General features: G+C 34.8%; 2 protein-coding genes across 3 annotated transcripts in view; both read right to left on the bottom strand.

Annotated features, from left to right (window-relative positions):
- Nucleotides 1–1,203: 1,203 nt before the first annotated feature.
- On the bottom strand, nucleotides 1,204–15,629 carry MYOT (myotilin). Of its 2 annotated transcripts, none has more exons than XM_065918598.1 (9): nucleotides 15,185–15,629; nucleotides 11,006–11,180; nucleotides 9,977–10,081; nucleotides 7,047–7,093; nucleotides 5,841–5,973; nucleotides 4,370–4,577; nucleotides 2,668–2,833; nucleotides 2,039–2,172; nucleotides 1,204–1,822 (listed from the first exon to the last, which is right to left on the bottom strand). In XM_065918598.1, the coding sequence occupies exons 1-9, from the start codon at nucleotides 15,538–15,540 to the stop codon at nucleotides 1,650–1,652; spliced, it is 1,497 nt and encodes a 498-aa protein (XP_065774670.1). In that variant the 5' UTR covers nucleotides 15,541–15,629; the 3' UTR covers nucleotides 1,204–1,649. The 2 variants fall into 2 exon arrangements, with proteins under 2 accessions (XP_065774670.1, XP_065774671.1); XM_065918599.1 differs by having other exon boundaries at nucleotides 7,047–7,096; nucleotides 15,185–15,540.
- The window catches only part of LOC136156139 (palladin-like), a 44,971-nt gene continuing 43,106 nt past the window's right edge, over nucleotides 15,521–17,385 (bottom strand). Inside the window, exon 9 of the mRNA XM_065918600.1 lies at nucleotides 15,521–15,629. Within this exon, the coding sequence (XP_065774672.1) occupies nucleotides 15,575–15,629 (55 nt within the window). The 3' untranslated portion in view covers nucleotides 15,521–15,574. The remainder of the gene's footprint in view (nucleotides 15,630–17,385) is intronic.

Genomic DNA, 17,385 nt, shown 5'->3' with positions numbered 1-17,385 from the left:
TCAGAAACCGGTTATTACTAATTGAGAGCTGTTGCTAGAAATAGCTTCCACCCCGCTTTCCACCCAATATGGCTGAAGAGAACATTGAAATATATATATTGGGGGAAAAAAATCTGTTTAGCAGTGATGATGTAAAAGGGTAGGCCGAAACAGTAGTTCTTGGGAGCCCAGACTCATATCTGACATAGAAGCTTTGCAAAGATGAGATTTGTAAACTAGCTATAGATAGGAAAAACCAAATTTGACTGTAAATTAAGGCATCCACAAGCCCGCCAGAATGTGAGACGGGAGGGGATTCTCATGTTGGTGAAAACGAAAATAAAAAGGAATAAACTAAAAAGCCCCAGGTTAGCCAGCTGAGAAACTGGTCATGCTGTTTTGAAAGTAAAGCCGCTTTTTGTTATTCCTCTGAAAGAGATATAGAATAATGTTGATAAATGCTGTTTCATGTCAGGTAAAAAGGAAAACTAGGCCATACAACAGCAGGGGTCAAAGACTATCAATGATAAAAGGAATAAGAGAGCTCTGTCTAGGAGAAGGAAATGGCAACCCACTCCAGTGTTCTTGCCTGGAGAATCCCAGGGACCGGGAGGCCTGGTGGGCTGCCGTCTATGGGGTCGCACAGAGTCAGACACGACTGAAGCGACTTAGCAGCAGGCCTGCAGCCAGTGGAGAGAGACCTGAGAAAAAGAGGGCTACTGGCCTAACTTAAGGATACACAGGATTTGCCCTTTCCTGTACTGGGACTCTCAGAGGCTGGCAAAATTATGTTTTCTAGAGTAATAGGTTATCTGAACTAGAAATGGAGGAGGAAGCCCCCTCCCATGTAAGTTTTCAAATTTACATGAACTATAAGAATTAGGCAGAGGGCTGCAGACTATTTTTAATCCATTGAGCTCAGTGATCTTGAAAAATTAGAAACCTTTTTGGTTAAAACAAAACCACAATTACAGGAGAGATAATATCATGCTTTAAGTTATTGTGGTTGCCTTTGAAGTGCAAACGTAAAAAGTCTAGTTTTGTATCAGGAGAAATAAACTGAGCTGTGATAAGTTTATTGTGGTAAGTTTATACGCCAAGATAAACTGTTCTAGGATATAGTATTGTTGCCCTTCTGGAGCTTGTTATTCATAGGTTTTGCTTAGTGTCACAAACCAGTAGTTTTATCTTAAAGATCTAGACTTTTGTGAAGAGGAGACAGTCTGTTTTAAATACTTGAAATTTTATTCTGTTTTGACATAAAACTAAGGAACACTCAGATAATCTATACCATGTTAGTATTCCCATCAGAAAAAAACAGATAAAACAGTATTTAGAAAGCAGTATCAGTAAATCTTATTAAGCATTAGATGTGTTTAAAATGTTGATATTAATTTATAAACTGTAGGTGTGTGTATGACTTAAATGTTAAAATCGCACATTTGTTAAAGATCTTCTACAATTATAAATCCAGATTTTCTGTAGGCTTCACAAACCAGAGAGGTAAATAGAATGTGCAGGAATCAAAGGATAAATGTATTATAAATATATATTAGTTGTGTTACCTAATTAAAGCCATAATCTGTTAATACAGCTATGGATTTATTTAAAAAATTTAATTGAATATATTATTGATCGTGTAGTTGTGTTTTCCAATGTTGGTAGAGTGGTTAAAGTTCTTCACTTTCATAGAGTCCGGATTGAGCTGCCAGCCGCTGAAACTCTCCTTCAGGGTTAAAAGCTTGTTTCACATTCAGACCTTTCCCGTTAAGTGCTAAATATTTGCTGAAAGTTGGTCGGACACGTAACTGTTTGGGAGCTGGAAGAGTTTGGTTTGGACGGGCTGAAATAGATCAAATAAAAGTTAATTTAGAAAACTTGTTCTAAACACATGCGTTGCACTAGGTAGTCGTTATCAGACAGGAAAAGAAAAAACAGAAAACTGACTATGAGAAGAATCCATCAGATTTTATACTCTGCTGGAATTTGTGTTTCTTACTAAATCTCAGTTAAGTTCTTTTTAACACTTGACATAGCACTTTGTAAGAGCGTGACATACCTGTAACATCTAATCTTGTGTTACATGTGGTCACTCCAGCTTCATTAACTGCAGACACAGTATACCATCCAGCATCTTTCTTGTTTACATCTTTTATCAGTAAAGTAACTCTTCCAGAGTTATCATGATATAAACTGGAAAAGATAATTACAAGTTGAAAGTAAAGGAATTAGTTTTTCTGTGAGAATTTACTTATGATGTCTCTGACCTACAGAGTCAGACTAGTAAGAAGAAAAAAAGCATTTGGAAATTCTGAGTCTGTAGCTTGTCATTGCATAACTGCTGTTTTTGTTGAATTAAACATCCCCCTAATCTTGTTTGTATCATCTATTTCCTTGAGTCATCTTTTATTGTTAGTAAAAAGGTAAATCCTAGCCTACTTTAACTGCTAAATTTCTGATTAGTGGAATCAATTAGTGGAATCTAGCTTAGTGAGGCTTATCATATTTCTATATATTAAAAAAAAATTGAAGTATAGTTGATTTACAATATTATGTTAGTTTCATATATATATGTTTTTAAAATTAGACAAATTGAGGTCACAAATGCATGCCATTTATAATTCATTTCAAAGGATAACTGGATTCATCCAAGTACTCTATAGTTAACTCTCGAAATACTTATCCTACCTTATTCGATCAGTGTTGAATTGTACCATTTCATTATTTCTTTTCCAGAAAAGCTTTGGTGGAGGTATAGCTGAGATTTGGCATTCTAGCTTCACTGATTCTCCCTCAAAAACTTTTTTACTCTGTGGTTTGTAGATGAACATTGGTGCTCTTCTATGTTCTTTTGCTACATATTAATAAAAAATTCATGTATTTGAAATATTATAAAAATATTAAGTCAAACCAAAGTATTATGAAGTCTGTATGCTGATATAAAAGTTTTAGAAAGTACTAACAACAGGAATGGAAGGTCTTATGTTTCAACTTTAGTTAAAATAATATGCAGTACTGTTGTATATTGTATTACTATTTATAATTCTAAAACAGTAATGTAATGATGAATTGACTCTATAATCATGTTTCATTTGAAGAATTGTTATGTTGTCATCATCTTACCTATAGGGAGATAGACTGAGTGGTGGAAAGAGAACCAACAACTTGGGTCCAAATTCTGTTTGCCCCACCAGCCATGCACATTGGGGAAATTTTTGTTTAGTTTCTCTGAGACTAAATTTTATTTATTATAAAGTGATACCCAAGTAATAGTGACTGCTGTGCCCACACCGAACAAAATTATGTGAGGATCAGTTGCGGTTATGAATGAAGAAGCACTTTGTAAACTATAAAATAATATACAAATGTCAGTAATTACTATGTCTTTACTTTTCTTCAAATACCTGAGGGAAAAGAGTAATTGGTACTAAATGCTATAACCCTAGCTTTTCTGAAGGAGAAATGAGGGGACTGGATGAATGCCAGCTGAAGTCTTTTTCAGCTCTAACATTATAGTATTTTTGGAGCTATTGACATAGAAAGGTTTTGCCCTAAGCATAATCCCTTGAATTCTGTGTGTGGTATGTGTGTGTTTAAAATTCCCAGATCACTAGTTTTTCCCTTAGTCTGAGGTCCCTTATTATATCATAGAATAATCTTACAGCATTTTCATTCATCTGGGTAGAATACAAATTCAGGATTGCCCATCCTTTAGCTTGATCAAGCTTTTATATAATAAACAGTGAATTACAGCAAAATATCTCTGATATAGTATATCTTAAGTCATTACAAATGTGATATATTTAAAGCAGTTAAATTGTAATATTTTAAAACAGGACATTAGTTTTATGAAAACTACTGAAAACAAGTTTGAGACATGAGTTTTATTCCACTTGTTTTCTGAAGCAAGTCAGCATATTTTTGTCATAATTAGAGACTACTTTCTGGTTAAAAATGCATAGCCTAAGGCTAAAAGTTAACATTTACTCTTCAATTTTAAGCTATGTGTGATTATAACAACCTGTGAAAATGTGAATCAGATTATTTTAGACTATAGACCAGAAAAATGATTAGATTAAAAATGTTCATTTTAATGTTTAATCTACAAGTACTGTATGTGTAAAAATGTAACTGGAGTATACTACCTTATTTGGTCTGTCTGAAATGTTACCTTATTTCTCTTCCAGAAAAGCTTTAGTGGTAGATTTGTCATTGTAGTTTCTTTGAGTTTCCCTCAACCTCTGCCCACTGTGACTTTTACATAAAAATTGATGTTCTACTAGATTCTGTAGTATAGACATTAACCTTAAATGTAACGTCTTTTTCAACAGTTTCTTTTTTGATTTGACATGTTTTTAAGGTGCTCTCTGGTATCTTTTTGCAAGCTTACCTAGGACGTCCAGCTGCACAGTAAAGGTGGCTTCTCCTGCTCTGTTCTTGGCAACACATGCATAAGCCCCTGCATCTGAAGCTCTGACCACTTCAAAGATGAGTGAATGAAAACCCTTCTCAGACACTATCATTTTGTGAAAATCATCCGATTGAACTGGTCGTCCATTCAGATACCATGACACATCAGGAGCTGGTAGTCCACTCACCTGGAAAGGGAAATACAAGATGACAGAATTTTAAATTACAGACCACTGGAACCCCTTTGTCCATTTATGAATTTTAACAATTTATTACCTGAGTGGGTTTGTGATTAAAAGTGCAAAGTACAATCTTATAAGGTATTTTCTTTCAATAATTTTAAACAAAATAGTAAAAATGATAACCCTTGAAATTAATATATTATTTTTAGCCTATCTCAGACCACATCTAGCTCTTTCATATACAACCTCAGGCACCTTAAGATCTCTTAATTACTATATTAAGGACATTAATTTATGTTATATTGGTTTCCACAAGGAATATGGAAGTCATATGGCTTTTCTGGCTAATGGCAAGTGCAGATGAAGTCCTAGAGACACATATATATGAATCTTGCTAATCTAATTAATTACCTTTCCAAAACAGAGTGTTCTTGGGCTATAGTTCTGGTGTATGAATGACATTTTGTTAAGTGTTTTCATATAAGCCTTAACAGTCAAATGTGTACACTGAATTTCACTCATAAGGAATCTGGAAAAATATTTTATGAAGAAAAAGTTCTCCAAAATGATGTTAATAAAAATGTAGGCCTTTCTAATAAGTTATTCTAGCCTGAAGAATTCTTCTAGGCCAAGAGAGGGCAGGGCAGCTTGAATTTCTTGAAGAGGCATTTTACTTAGGAAATCCTATTGTTATGAAAACTTCACTTATATAGGGTATTAGGTGTTTGGCACTATTGTAAGTACCTTATACATGTTTACTCAGTTTATCTTCAAATAGCTTTATGACATTGGTACAAATTTTATTTCCATTTTACAGGGAAAACAAAAGGGTAGTGATGTTAAATGATTTGTGTCAGGTTACACAGCTGGAAAATGGCAGGGCCAGGATTCTAACCCAGGTAAACTTATGTATAGTGTTCGTATCCACTATACATACTGCTTGGACTTCCTTGGTGGTTCAGACGGTAAAAAATCTGCCTGCAATGCTGGAGACTCAGGTTCAATTCCTGGGTCAGGAAGATCCCCTAGAGAAGGAAATGGCTACCCACTCTAGTATTCTTGCCTGGAGAATTCCATGGACAGAGGAACCTGATGGGTTATAGTCCATGGGGTGGCAAAGAGTCAGACACGATTGAGTGACTAACACACACACATACATACATACTATTTGTCAGGCTGTGTAGAAAGTTATGAAGAGGAGGAGACATTTTTCAAAACTTAGTATCCCATTGTTAATTTTTCTTCAATATTTTTGAACTTTTTTCTTACTTTGAAGTCCATTCTGCAGAATCTTCCTTCTTCAACTGTCATGTTCTCTGGCACTTGAATGAAACGAGGTGGGTAAAATTTCTCCTGGATTGCATCCTGATCATTCACATCTCCCCTTGAAGATGATCTGCTTCTACAAAAACATTTTAATAATCATTATGCAGAAGAATTGTCATTGCTCTTTCTTTCATGCAAATATAATTTAGCCATCACATTTGAAACCCCAGAGGCTATGCTGTTTGATCTAATAGTGTAGTAACAATGGAGAGAGGCTGCAGAGCTGTATTTATCTGTGGCATATTTGATGACTATTAGAAATGGTAGCAATTTAGAAACATCTGGTACAAATGATACATCTTTGTTTCTTTTTTTCAGTGCCATGAATTGATGAAGAAGCTAATCTATTAAATTGCATGGACAATTCTAGTCACATGCAATGATTGTATAATTAGGATTGGGTTTTCATTATGAGAAACATGGTCCTGGCTTATTTGACCAAGGCATTTAAAAATTTTCCTCTGAGACAGTTGTGATAGTTAACAGGTAAAAATTTTTATCGTCATCTTGGACGTTAGAAAATTCACGTTGTTTTTCTCTATTGGTTCCAAATCAGTATAAACATTATTTTCTTTTTTATAGCCATACTTTTTTATTGTGTGTATTAGTTGCTCAGTCTTGTCTAACTCTATGATCCCATGGACTGTAGCTCGCCTGTCTCCTCTGTCCATGGGTTTCTCCAGGCAAGAATACTGGAATGGATTGCCATTCCCTTCTCCAGGGGATCTTCCCAACCCAGGGATTGAACTTGGGTCTCTCACACTGTGGGCAGTTTCTTTACCATCTAAGCATAGTTAATTTACAGTGTTGTTTTAGCTTGAGGTGTATAGCAAAGTGATTCAGTTATATACAGATAGAGATTTTTCAGATTCTTTTCCATTATAGGTTATTACAAGATATTGAATATAGTTTCCTGTGCTGTACAATAGGTCCTTTTTGTTTATCTGTTTTGTACCTAGAAGTGTGTATGTGTTATCCTAAACTCCTAATTTATCCACCCAACCAACCCGCTATCCCCTCTGGTGACACTGTTTTTTATAAAAGGTTTGTAAGAAACTTGAGGATTTTGTAAATATTACATTTTAAAAATATGAACATGTTTTAGGTAGCAAAATACATACTTCTTTAAAATTAAAAACATTTTTTTACCTTACTTGTGATGTAGGAACTTGCAGTCGTGCATGTTCTATATTGTGCTGCTTGAAATTAAAACAAAGTGATAATGTTAACATGCCACTGTTAGCTTGAAATTAAGCAGAATTTAGTAGCTGTAGTTGAAAGGAACATTTCTGTTGTGGTTGTGTTTGTATTGTCATAGATAGTTCTATATATTTAGCTGTTAAGCATTTAAAATATGGTTTATTAACCTTCCAGTATTCTAGCAAGAAATCTATAGAATTAAGACTATTCAATAGATATGGTTTATGAAAATTAACTAAACTTTGAATTGATGGTGGTTCATTTTTCAAATGACTATTTTTTATGTCAAAGGATGATGAATCCCCCTGGTGTATTTGAGATGGGAGCACATAGTACAGAGTGTCTTTTGGTAAAACAGTAATAGTCATGAAGCCACTTGTGTTGGCAGTAGATAACAGGGTATTATGCCTACTACTCTTAAGTGGCACCAACAACAATAAACACGTTTTAGACTGGAAAATACTTTTCTTTTTAGCTCGGGGCACAAAATCTTGATGGACACTCTGGAAGCTATCTGCAGAGCTATGAATAGCCTTTGGAAAGCAATATTACTTCCTGCTTAATAAGGATGTATTTAATTTAAGCAACTATCTTTTAGGATTTATATCTGAGCACCAGAAAGTTATTCATATTTGAGGATGATATCAGGAATTAATGAATATTATAATTAATTGGTAAGATATTGTGTGCCTGTTTCTCATATTTCATTGTGCTTGGTATAGTGAGAGATACAAAGAAGTAGAAAATATAGTCCTTACCTGGACATATGAAAAACACCTGTATAGCAACATAGCAAATAAATACAGGTAATTTATTTGGGATGAACTTTAATTTTGTTTGTATTTTGTCATTCTAAAGCAAAATTCTTATAACTCTGCAATAATTGTTGGTGAGGCTTTGAGTTTCTCTAAGCAAAATGTCAAAAGAACAGTCAGTATGGCAGAAACCAACACAATATTGTAAAGCAATTCTCCAATTAAAAATAAATCAAATATAAAAAAGAACAATCAATGAATTTTTTGGTAAAAAAAAATCCACTTAAAATCATAATATCCAAATTAAGTTTTTTACTTTTTCCTATAGTGGTTTGAATATGTATATAGATTTGTATTCATAAGTATGATATTTTTGGTTATATGTATTGCATTGGCCAAAAAGTTCATTCAGGTTTTTTCATGACATCTTAGGGAAAACACAAATGAACTTTTTGGCCAACCCAATAGTTTGATGACATTTTGTATAATTTAAGTAGACTGTTTGAAGTGTAAGATTTTTCTTTTTTGATTTCATAATATATTTTGCTGCTATCTCTTTTCTTGGTATTATCATCTTCATTTTAAAGTTTTTGAAGAACTAATGAGAAAAACAATACATCCTTGCCCTTGAAATCATACATTGAATTTGTAATATAATGTTACTTTGAGTAACATCATCAATATAATGTTACTTTGAATTACTTCTTCTTATAGAGATATATTTAGGTCTTATTCTTGCTTTAATCTCCTATTCCAACTCCAGAGCCCAACATACAGTAGATGATTCATATGAATTAGTTGAATAAGTGAGCAAGTGAAGTGTTCAGTAGCTGGGAGAGCTTTAAGTTCTGTCCTCAGGCCCTGGTTACTTGCTGTGCTGGAAAGACCGCACTCTATCCTGTTTAGTAGTCTAGTCACATGTGGTGAAAAAGGGGAGTGTTAGTTACTCAGTCCTGTCTGACTCTTTGTGACCCCACATACTGTAACCCACCAGGCTCCTCTGTCCATGGAATTCTCCAGGCAAGAATACTAGAATGGGTAGCCATTCCCTTCTCCAGGAGATTGTCCTGACCTAGGGATTGAACCTGGATCTCCTGTGTGAATAGTTTACCTGCAACGTGGGGTTCGATCCCTAAATTGGGAAGATCCCCTGGAGAAGGGAATGGCTACCCGCTCCAGTGTTCTTGCCTGGAGAATTCCATGGACAAAGGAGCCTGGTGGGCTACAGTCCATAGGGTTGCCAAGAGTGGGACACAACTGAGTGATTAACACAGAGTCACATTTAATAGAAACAAACTTATTTTCCTCTTATACTTTAGAAGGATGCTTTTTAGGAGGTTGGAATTCTTGAATGCCTGGTTTCATCCCTTTTGCTCCCAGTTTCTGTGAATTTTTTAGGAAGGACTAAGAGATAACTACAGAATGAAGACAGGAAGCAATAGCTGTTCATTCTGCCTCTCCAGTGGTACACTTCTCTTTGAGGTTAACTTGTTAAAATAAAATTGGTCAGGAACATGCCTGTGGAATATTCACTTTATGTTCTCCATAAAGTTAATCCCTTCTTGGAAAGGATGCTTTTGTTAGTCCTGGAGCCATTATTCATAAGGTTTTTGTTGTCTGTTTTGTTTTTAATAACCATTTCAAAATACATGGAACATGTCAAAGGAGTTAGATGTTTCATTAGTACACGAGTTTATTTTAAAACTTTGAAATGATAAACAGCTTATGAGAAAAGGTTGCAATTACTTTCTTTAGAGTTTTAACTTCCGTCCTGTTAAAGATTTACAACTCATAATTTTTCTGTCTGTGTAGACGTTGTAGGGAGAGTCCTAGGTCTAACTGACCCCTAAATGTCCAGATGAAAAGTGACACCATTACCTTCTGGTGTTTTGACTTTGTAACATTTCATATGGAGATATTAAAACCACCAGAAAATAGGGTAAAGTTAAACAATTTTTGTGTATGTATTCAACTAGTCATGGCCTGTCCTTTTTTATATCTAATGCAGCATGGAAATAATTGACTTTTGCTTCAAATGCTATTTATAAATATTTAGAAAAACATAAATCTAAAAATCACATGAAAGAAAAGTGCTCCAGTTAGATAAAGATTAGTTTAATTTACCTGTGCTGAATCTTGTGCCTCACTGTCATTTTGACCTTGAAACACAGCAGCTGCATTCTGTGGTCCTAGCAATCTGCGAGCCATCTTCTCCTCATATGTTAGCCGCTTTAAAGAAAGAATCATAAAGGAGATAGTAATGAGATTTAATAAAAGTTGTTTATATGATTTTACCTTAAAACCACCAAGAATTATAACAGAGAAACATGATTGTGCCTATTGAATGCTAAATACTATATTTTTAAGAAAGCATTTTCTTTCATTCAAAGCACTTCCACTTCCTTCATCTGTAAATATTCATCTCTGTTTTCTAGGAAAGACAAGCTTTGTTGTTGTTCAGTTGCTAAGTCATGTCTGATGCTTTGCGATCCCATTAACTACAGCACACCTGGCTTCTCTGTCCTTCACTATCTTCCTGAGTTTACTCAAACTCATGTCTTTTTTTTTCTTTCAAAAAGTCCGAACACATTTTTTGGCCAATCCAATAGTGGATTAAAGGCACATAGCAGTGCTGTTTCAGATATCAGTGACTAATAATACAATGTGCAAAATAAGAATTGTAGCTGTTTTCCATCAATAGTATACACCAAAGTACATGAAGAGGTCAGGCTGACAGTATTTCCCATTAGTTATTTGGTCATCAGATTTTTTTTTTAAAATTTTTTTGTTTTAATTTTTCAGTGGGTTTTTTCATACATTGATATGAATCAGCCATAGAGTTACACGTATTCCCCATCCTGAACCCCGTCATCAGATGTTTTTATGGAAGGGCAACGCTTAAAACAAAATTTGAATTAAGTCATTCAGGTTGTTTCTTTTTTTTCCCATTTGCTTCATTTTTTACTACTGAACTCCTAGAAGGGATTTCATGCAGAGAAATACAGAATAGGATCCAAATATTCCCTCTTTTTAGATAATCCTATCCCTTGCTGATTATATAGGCATAGCTCTGTGAGACAGAAACAACTCTCTTACTGAGATAAGATTTTGTAGTTCTACTGTCTTTTTATACAAAATAGGCATCTTGCTTACTTGGTTTCCATTGTGAAGAAGGCTGTCCTTGCATTTTAGCTTTCTCTCCAAATCTTGAATAAGAGCTTCTTTTGATCCTTGTATTTCGTGGTCAGGAGTCCTTGGTGTGAGCTTAACATTTGCATTTTGGTATGACTTAACATTTACAGGTTGGCCTACTGAGGGTTGTTGATAGCTTTAAAAAGAAAAAAAGATTAAAAAAAAATCTTTAAGAAGTGGTAAAATAGAATTGGCATCTTTTTGTCAGTCACCTTTAGGTAGGTTGAATTTACCACTTAGTATTGCTGGTGTTATTAAAATACCAATTGCCTTAATAACAGTCAAGAAGAATTTTATAGGAATGGTTACCATCTGTTTTTTTCTTTTCTTTTTGTCTTTGCAAATGAAAATTAAGTAGCAGGAGGAGCAATTTAGATTAGACATAAGAAGAATGTTTTTCCCTGACGATCTTCCCTAAAGAAGTGAGAGTGAGTCCGGTAAGTGGCAACGTGAGGGCTCTTCCAATATTCCAGTTGAATTTCCTAAGTTTGATTTATGGGTAGATAGTAAGCATTAGTGTACTGGAACTGACTCATATGGGCTTAAGAGAATGATTTTTAGTGTCTCTTCCCAACTCACTGTGATCTCATGTTGAAAGTCTGAAATTGATTGGTGGGAAATACACTAGGGAAATTGGTTAGTATCACAATTACCACCTTCCAGAGCTGATCGTTAAACATTTACCAGCATGACTACTGGTGTTCAGTGAATATTCTCTTGCTTTGAATTGAATTTACAGTTTATATAATCTCTGGCTTTAATTTCTACTTCCTATTAATTTCATATTCTAGATATCCAAGTATGGCACCAAATAACAACTTCTAAAGTAATAGTTTCTTTAATGTTGCTAAAGTGATTTTTAGAGAAAGATGATTAGAGGAGGAAGGAGAAAGAAATGTAAACTGAGAAAAAAGGGGGTCTGGAAAAAAACAAGTTTGAATGGCATTTGAAGAGCTTGGTTTAAATCCTTATTTCAAATTCCAGTCCTAAATTTTATTCTAAGACGTCCTTGCACCTCTCAGAGTTTCCCTGCTCATTCTGATAGAGGGCAGGGGTGGTGTTTAGGGAGTCCTGTATTTTTAGATCTGTTAGGTAGCTCATGCTTTTAACAGAGTTTGTTCATATTTTACCTAGTTTATTTACTTAGGGCGCTGCAGGTGCTAGCTTATACCATTTAGTATAATAGATATTATATTATGTGGGAAAATGGGCCACTGCCCTCTGAATATTTTGCCATTATCATAATAAACATTCTCCAGATATCCAGATGAGGAAGCCTTGGTCTGTTCTCCGGTATGTTCGTGTTCAAAAATTCTCAAGGATCATTAAAAGAACTTGTAAGCTAAGGGGAAATATATTTCCTCTGAGTGGAGCCAGAATTTTAATTTTTGCAGACTTTGGGGACTTGGTTAGTAATCTCTAGATTGTAAATATACTAAGGGGTAAAAAGATGTTTTATTACTCCCTGTTGTATTATTTATATCTACTAACCCAAAGCTTTCAAAATAGTGAGGTGATACTATTAGTTCAATGAATGAATATTTTTCATTGTATTCAAGATACTCTATTGAAAATTGAATATATACGTTTTCCCTTGTTGTATTTCAGATGTTCAGGATTGCTTATTATCAATCCTCAGCAAAAGTCTGATTTGTTCAGTGAAGTAAATAGCCAAACAAAATGTTTAAGTAAATAGTAAGGTGATTTTGTTTTAAGATTGAATTCCCAGGTCAAAGTGTTAAAATTCCTTTGGTTTTATAGATCTACTATTTCTTCAAATGTATGAAGTTAGAATAGTCTGCCTGGGTTTTTTTTTTTTTTTTCTTTTGAGCTAGCCTGCCATTTTTTTAAAAAGTTACATGTGTTTGGTAAAGTGAATTAACATTAAATAATAATTTTGTCAAACTGTCATATTATAGTGTAATATGTCTGAGAAATCCTAAAGGACTGTTAAAACCGAGGTTGAGAATTACTTATATGTATTTATGTAGCTTCAGTCACTTTGTTCACTGAATACCTGCCTTATTACCATCTTAACATGGTTTAAGGGTTAGGACTTGCTATCTGTTCGTAATTAGAAACTAACGTTATACTTGCACGGTGCTTTATAGGGTTTTCTCCCCCTAACATTAATCACCCAGATCCTTACTTTTGTTATAGATCAACATACTGAATCACCTAGCAGGTAAGGTAGTCATGCTGAACGTCACACAGCAAGCTTTTTGAAAGGAGTACTTAAAGAATTCCTCTAAATTTCCAGTCTGTTGGTTCAAGCAAATGTATGAAACGTTTGCTTAGGGGTTCCTTACTGATGAAAAGCTAACTAAAGCTTTCAAGCTTCTCTAGGTCAGAATCCAAGGAATTATTTTGGAAGACAGGGCAAACTTAAGCTCATCATAACAATGAGGGAGTTGTGCACAAATGTTCAAAGGGCCAGAGCTTTCCACCCTGTGCAGCTGGACACTGCATGGGTATCAAGTGGCTGTGGGAAGATTAAAAGAGTTATCTATGATTGCTGAAAATGGAACAGCTAAAGCTGGGTCTTTGATCTCTAGTTTGGGGTCCTTCTGTGCTTTATTTCTCATCCTCTCCATTTCATCCTTTTTTCCTCTCTTTAGTGCTATGCACGGAACTAAGTACATGGTCATGGCTCGCTAGTATTTATTTGATGGCCTTCTTTTCTGGACAGGAATTTGGAATAGGATTAAAGACTTTACTAAGAAGAATATAGTAGTCAGAAAAGGTTATTTGAGATTTAAATATGCTTATACAGGAAATTTAGAAATAATTGAAAGCTAGATGGAAAAAGATTATCTGGGTAAAGTGTAACTAAGAAAAATCTACAATGTGTGATAATGGGTATAATGGGAATTTGGGATGGAAGAGGAGGAGAGAGCTCTTAATTCCTGAAGGCATCTTTTAAAATTATTAGGCCAAACCTGTGAGAATACCTTTTTGTAGGTCAAAATTTTTATCAGCCATTTCAGATGGTTCTACCTAGTATCTACAGGATTCTAACAAATGTGTTTGACTTTCTTGGTTTTTATTTTTAAAAATATTGAAAAATTTACTTTGCAAGTAGATTTGCTGTGGTTAGACCACTAACAATTGGAATCTCTTGAAAAATTAGCCTCTAGAGAAAACTGAGAGAAATTAGCAAGAATTTCAGCTTATCTGTTGATAAGCCTGTAACCAACAAAACATATTCCATCAGTTTTTCAGATGCTTCTGATTTAATTCTCTTGATGTTCTAACCAGCTGAGGAATAGGAAAACTGATAGCCCAAAGTTTGCATAAGCACAAAGTATTTAGTTCATGTTTTAAAAAAAGCACAACCACTATGTCCTTCTTCATATCAGTTTCTCCTCGGACAGTTTTAGGGCTGTGGAAATAGTACTTGCTTGCATAAGTCTGCAGGTATTCTTCCCTGTATTTAGATTGGTCCGACCAGTTTGAACAGTGTGGTTTTAATGATCTTTGAAACTTTAAGGTCACGAACCTTTATCTATTCAAGCCTTTTTTTTTTCCAATCATCAGGAAAATTCACATACTTTAGTGTCTGAATCCCATATTTTCTTTTTAGCCAAGTGGATATTCAGGATCAGAGGGGAAGATGGATAGTAAGAAAAGACTAAAACTGAGAAGAAACTTAATAGCCTCTGCTTATGTGAGAGGAAATCCTATCTGAAAAAGAGCAGACAGGTGTTCACCTCAGCTAAGCTTAGAACCAGAGTGATCAAATTTACAGCATGAGGAACTTAAAGCTGGGGAAATAGTTCACTGTTCTTGGATATGTTAGAATTTTTTTTTTTGAAGATGGAAAATAATAGGTGAGTAATTGTATAATATGAAGTAATAGGTGATTTGGGTTTAACTCAACCTGGACACTGGAGAATGGGTCAGATGACTTATTGCCAGTACCCTGGTTCAAGATGTTCCAGGAGAAATATGGAATGAGACCATGAGGTCACATTGACTTTTTAGATAGTGAAGAATGACGTACATAACCCATGCCTCTTCTCCCCCCAGATACTAGCTCCCAGGATACACAGTTCTATCTAACTCTCTCTCTCTCTTTATATGTGTATGTGTATATATATATATATATATATTTTTTTTTTTTTTTTAAAGCTCACTTACTTGGAGTCCACAGTTGAAGGGATTTTACTGCTGCTGTAATCAGACTGTGATGGTAATATGGAGCTGAGGAAGCTGGCTGGAGACTGGTTATAAGTAGCTGTAACCCTTTGGCCTGTGTTGGAGCCAGTAAGCTGCTGAGGAGAAGCAGGGAAAGCAGAGGAGGACATAGTGATGTGAGAGCTCACAGTTGAGGAGGCAGAATATCTTTGCTCTGTGCACTGGCGGGGTTGGATGGTAATGGAAGACTGTTTGGTCTGGCTAGAGTAGCTGGAGATTTCCGGTCCGGGAGGCTGAAGTCTGGAGCCACATGGATTTTGGGATTGGATGAAGTGTTTTGGACGTTCGTAGTTAAACATGTTTAGCTGGTTTATGGAAGTTGAAGGCAACTTATTATTGTAATGACTTGCTCCTGAAGGGGTGGGATCCTGAATATGGGTCTGCAAGCCTGGAATTACAGAAGGTTGCAGTGAATCAGAAGCGACCTTGGTCTGTGCCTCCTTGTTGAGATCCTGGGAATACAGTGCTCCTGGCTTTGATGGAGTGGCCTTCTCTTGAAGAATATTGTTCCTTCAAAAGAAGAAAATGATTCAGTTACAGTATTTGCATAAAAATGGTACTGTTTAAGATCTTTAGGAGTTTATGTGCTTTTTTTTTTTTCTCTTAAAGCTTATGTGCTTTCAAAGTCATCTCAAGGTGGAACTTTTCTGGCTCATAGACTTTCCATGCCTTTATGTGTTGTCTTTGCACAAATGACTTCCACTTGAGAATAAGAAAAAATAATTCATTAGTGTTTGCTTACCTCTGGGTGATTCTTCAAGCACACCTGGGGGCTTCAAGATGTAGGAAAAGTTTTGATTTTGAGTTCGCCAAGTGTTTGTTTATGAAAAGAAAATTTGTGATGTTGCTCAGTGTGATAATTTTATTTCATGTTTAGCTTTTGACCAAAGCCTGCAGTTTCATTAGCCACAGAGAGTTACTGATTTTAAATTATTAGCAGTTAAATATATTAGCTTCTTTTCAGTTTGAATTCTTCCCATTGCTCATCAGTACCAATGAACAGCTCTTCTATGCACCATTAATTCATGTCTTGGTGATCTGTGATGAATGACATGGTGAATCAAGGCGAGCAGCGTGCTTCTTTTCTAAAGAACTTTACTGTCCATATTTGCTCATTCATCCTTTTACAATTTCACAAAGTACAGCAAACATCTGTACTTCACTGTTGTCAACCGTGAGTGGATTTCATTTTACCTTATAATTCACTGCCTCTTTTTCTCCCTTTGATTCCCGATTGACCATAGTGCCAAACTAGATGATAATTAAGGAGTGACTGCATTCATGTATCTCTCTGTATGTATATAAGTTACTGTATTCCAGAACCCTTTGCAGTTTTTGTTATTTTTTTATTTTATTATCTAGTCATTGGTCTTGCTGTTCTCTTAATTATTTGGTTTCCCTTTAAATTATTTTTGTGTTTAGTATGTATTTTAGACTAAATTTTGAAATTGCTTTCATTCCTGTATTATTTTTTCTTTTGAAATGGCAAACGGGATGTACAGAAGGAAGTAAGGCAGCTTTGAAGCTAGCCTATACTTTTCCAAGAAAAGATGGTTGCCATTTCTCTTACTTAACTGCACTGGCACTCCTGACCTTTGACAGTAGGTCCCCATTTTTCCTTTGATGAATCATTTGCCCCTAAAATCAGCCTCAAAGAAATATTTTCACATGATTTTTTCCATTAGTATGGTAAATCTGGGAAGGACTATATATATACTTTACACAAAAAGACTAGCCCCATAAATTGTTTTAACATTGATTCTGTCTTTATTCAAAATATCAAGTAATTTAGTTCAGAATATGTTTAGTTTGTTTCATATAGTATAAACCAACACTGAGGTAATGATAAATCAAACCTTTAGGTAGTAAAATTAACCAAATTGTCATAATTGAATCATAGTCTTATGATTATTTAATTTCCTCTCTTGAATAAAGTATCATTTTTAATGAAAAATTTCTAAACCCATCAACTTGATTCTCAGGTTTTATGTATAGTTTAGAGTTTAAACAGTTTTAGGAAAGAACAAAAATGCAACTAAACAGTCAAGAGAAAGATTCTATTGAAAAAGGCACTTAAAAAGTCATACATTTCTTAATTTTGAGTTTATGAACACAAGCACATTCAACTAGGGTGCATTTTAGTA

The sequence above is a fragment of the Muntiacus reevesi genome, chromosome 1 (genome assembly GCF_963930625.1).
Source record: "Muntiacus reevesi chromosome 1, mMunRee1.1, whole genome shotgun sequence".
In the NCBI taxonomy this organism is placed as follows: Eukaryota; Metazoa; Chordata; class Mammalia; order Artiodactyla; family Cervidae; genus Muntiacus; species Muntiacus reevesi.
The sequence above is the reverse complement of the archived record's forward strand: the minus strand, read 5'-3'. Positions and strand labels throughout refer to the sequence as shown.

Bases quoted from the DNA above. Each gene is read 5' to 3' on its own strand.
- MYOT (XM_065918599.1), bottom strand. From the start codon at position 15,540: ATGTTTAACTACGAACGTCCAAAACACTTCATCCAATCCCAAAATCCA. The intron at 11,181-15,184 runs GTAAGTGAGCTT...TTCTTTTTAAAG, and splicing joins CCTTCAACTGTGGACTCCAA to CTATCAACAACCCTCAGTAG. The intron at 5,974-7,046 runs GTAAAAAAATGT...ATGTTTTTGTAG, and splicing joins GTTCCTACATCACAAGTAAG to AAGCAGATCATCTTCAAGGG.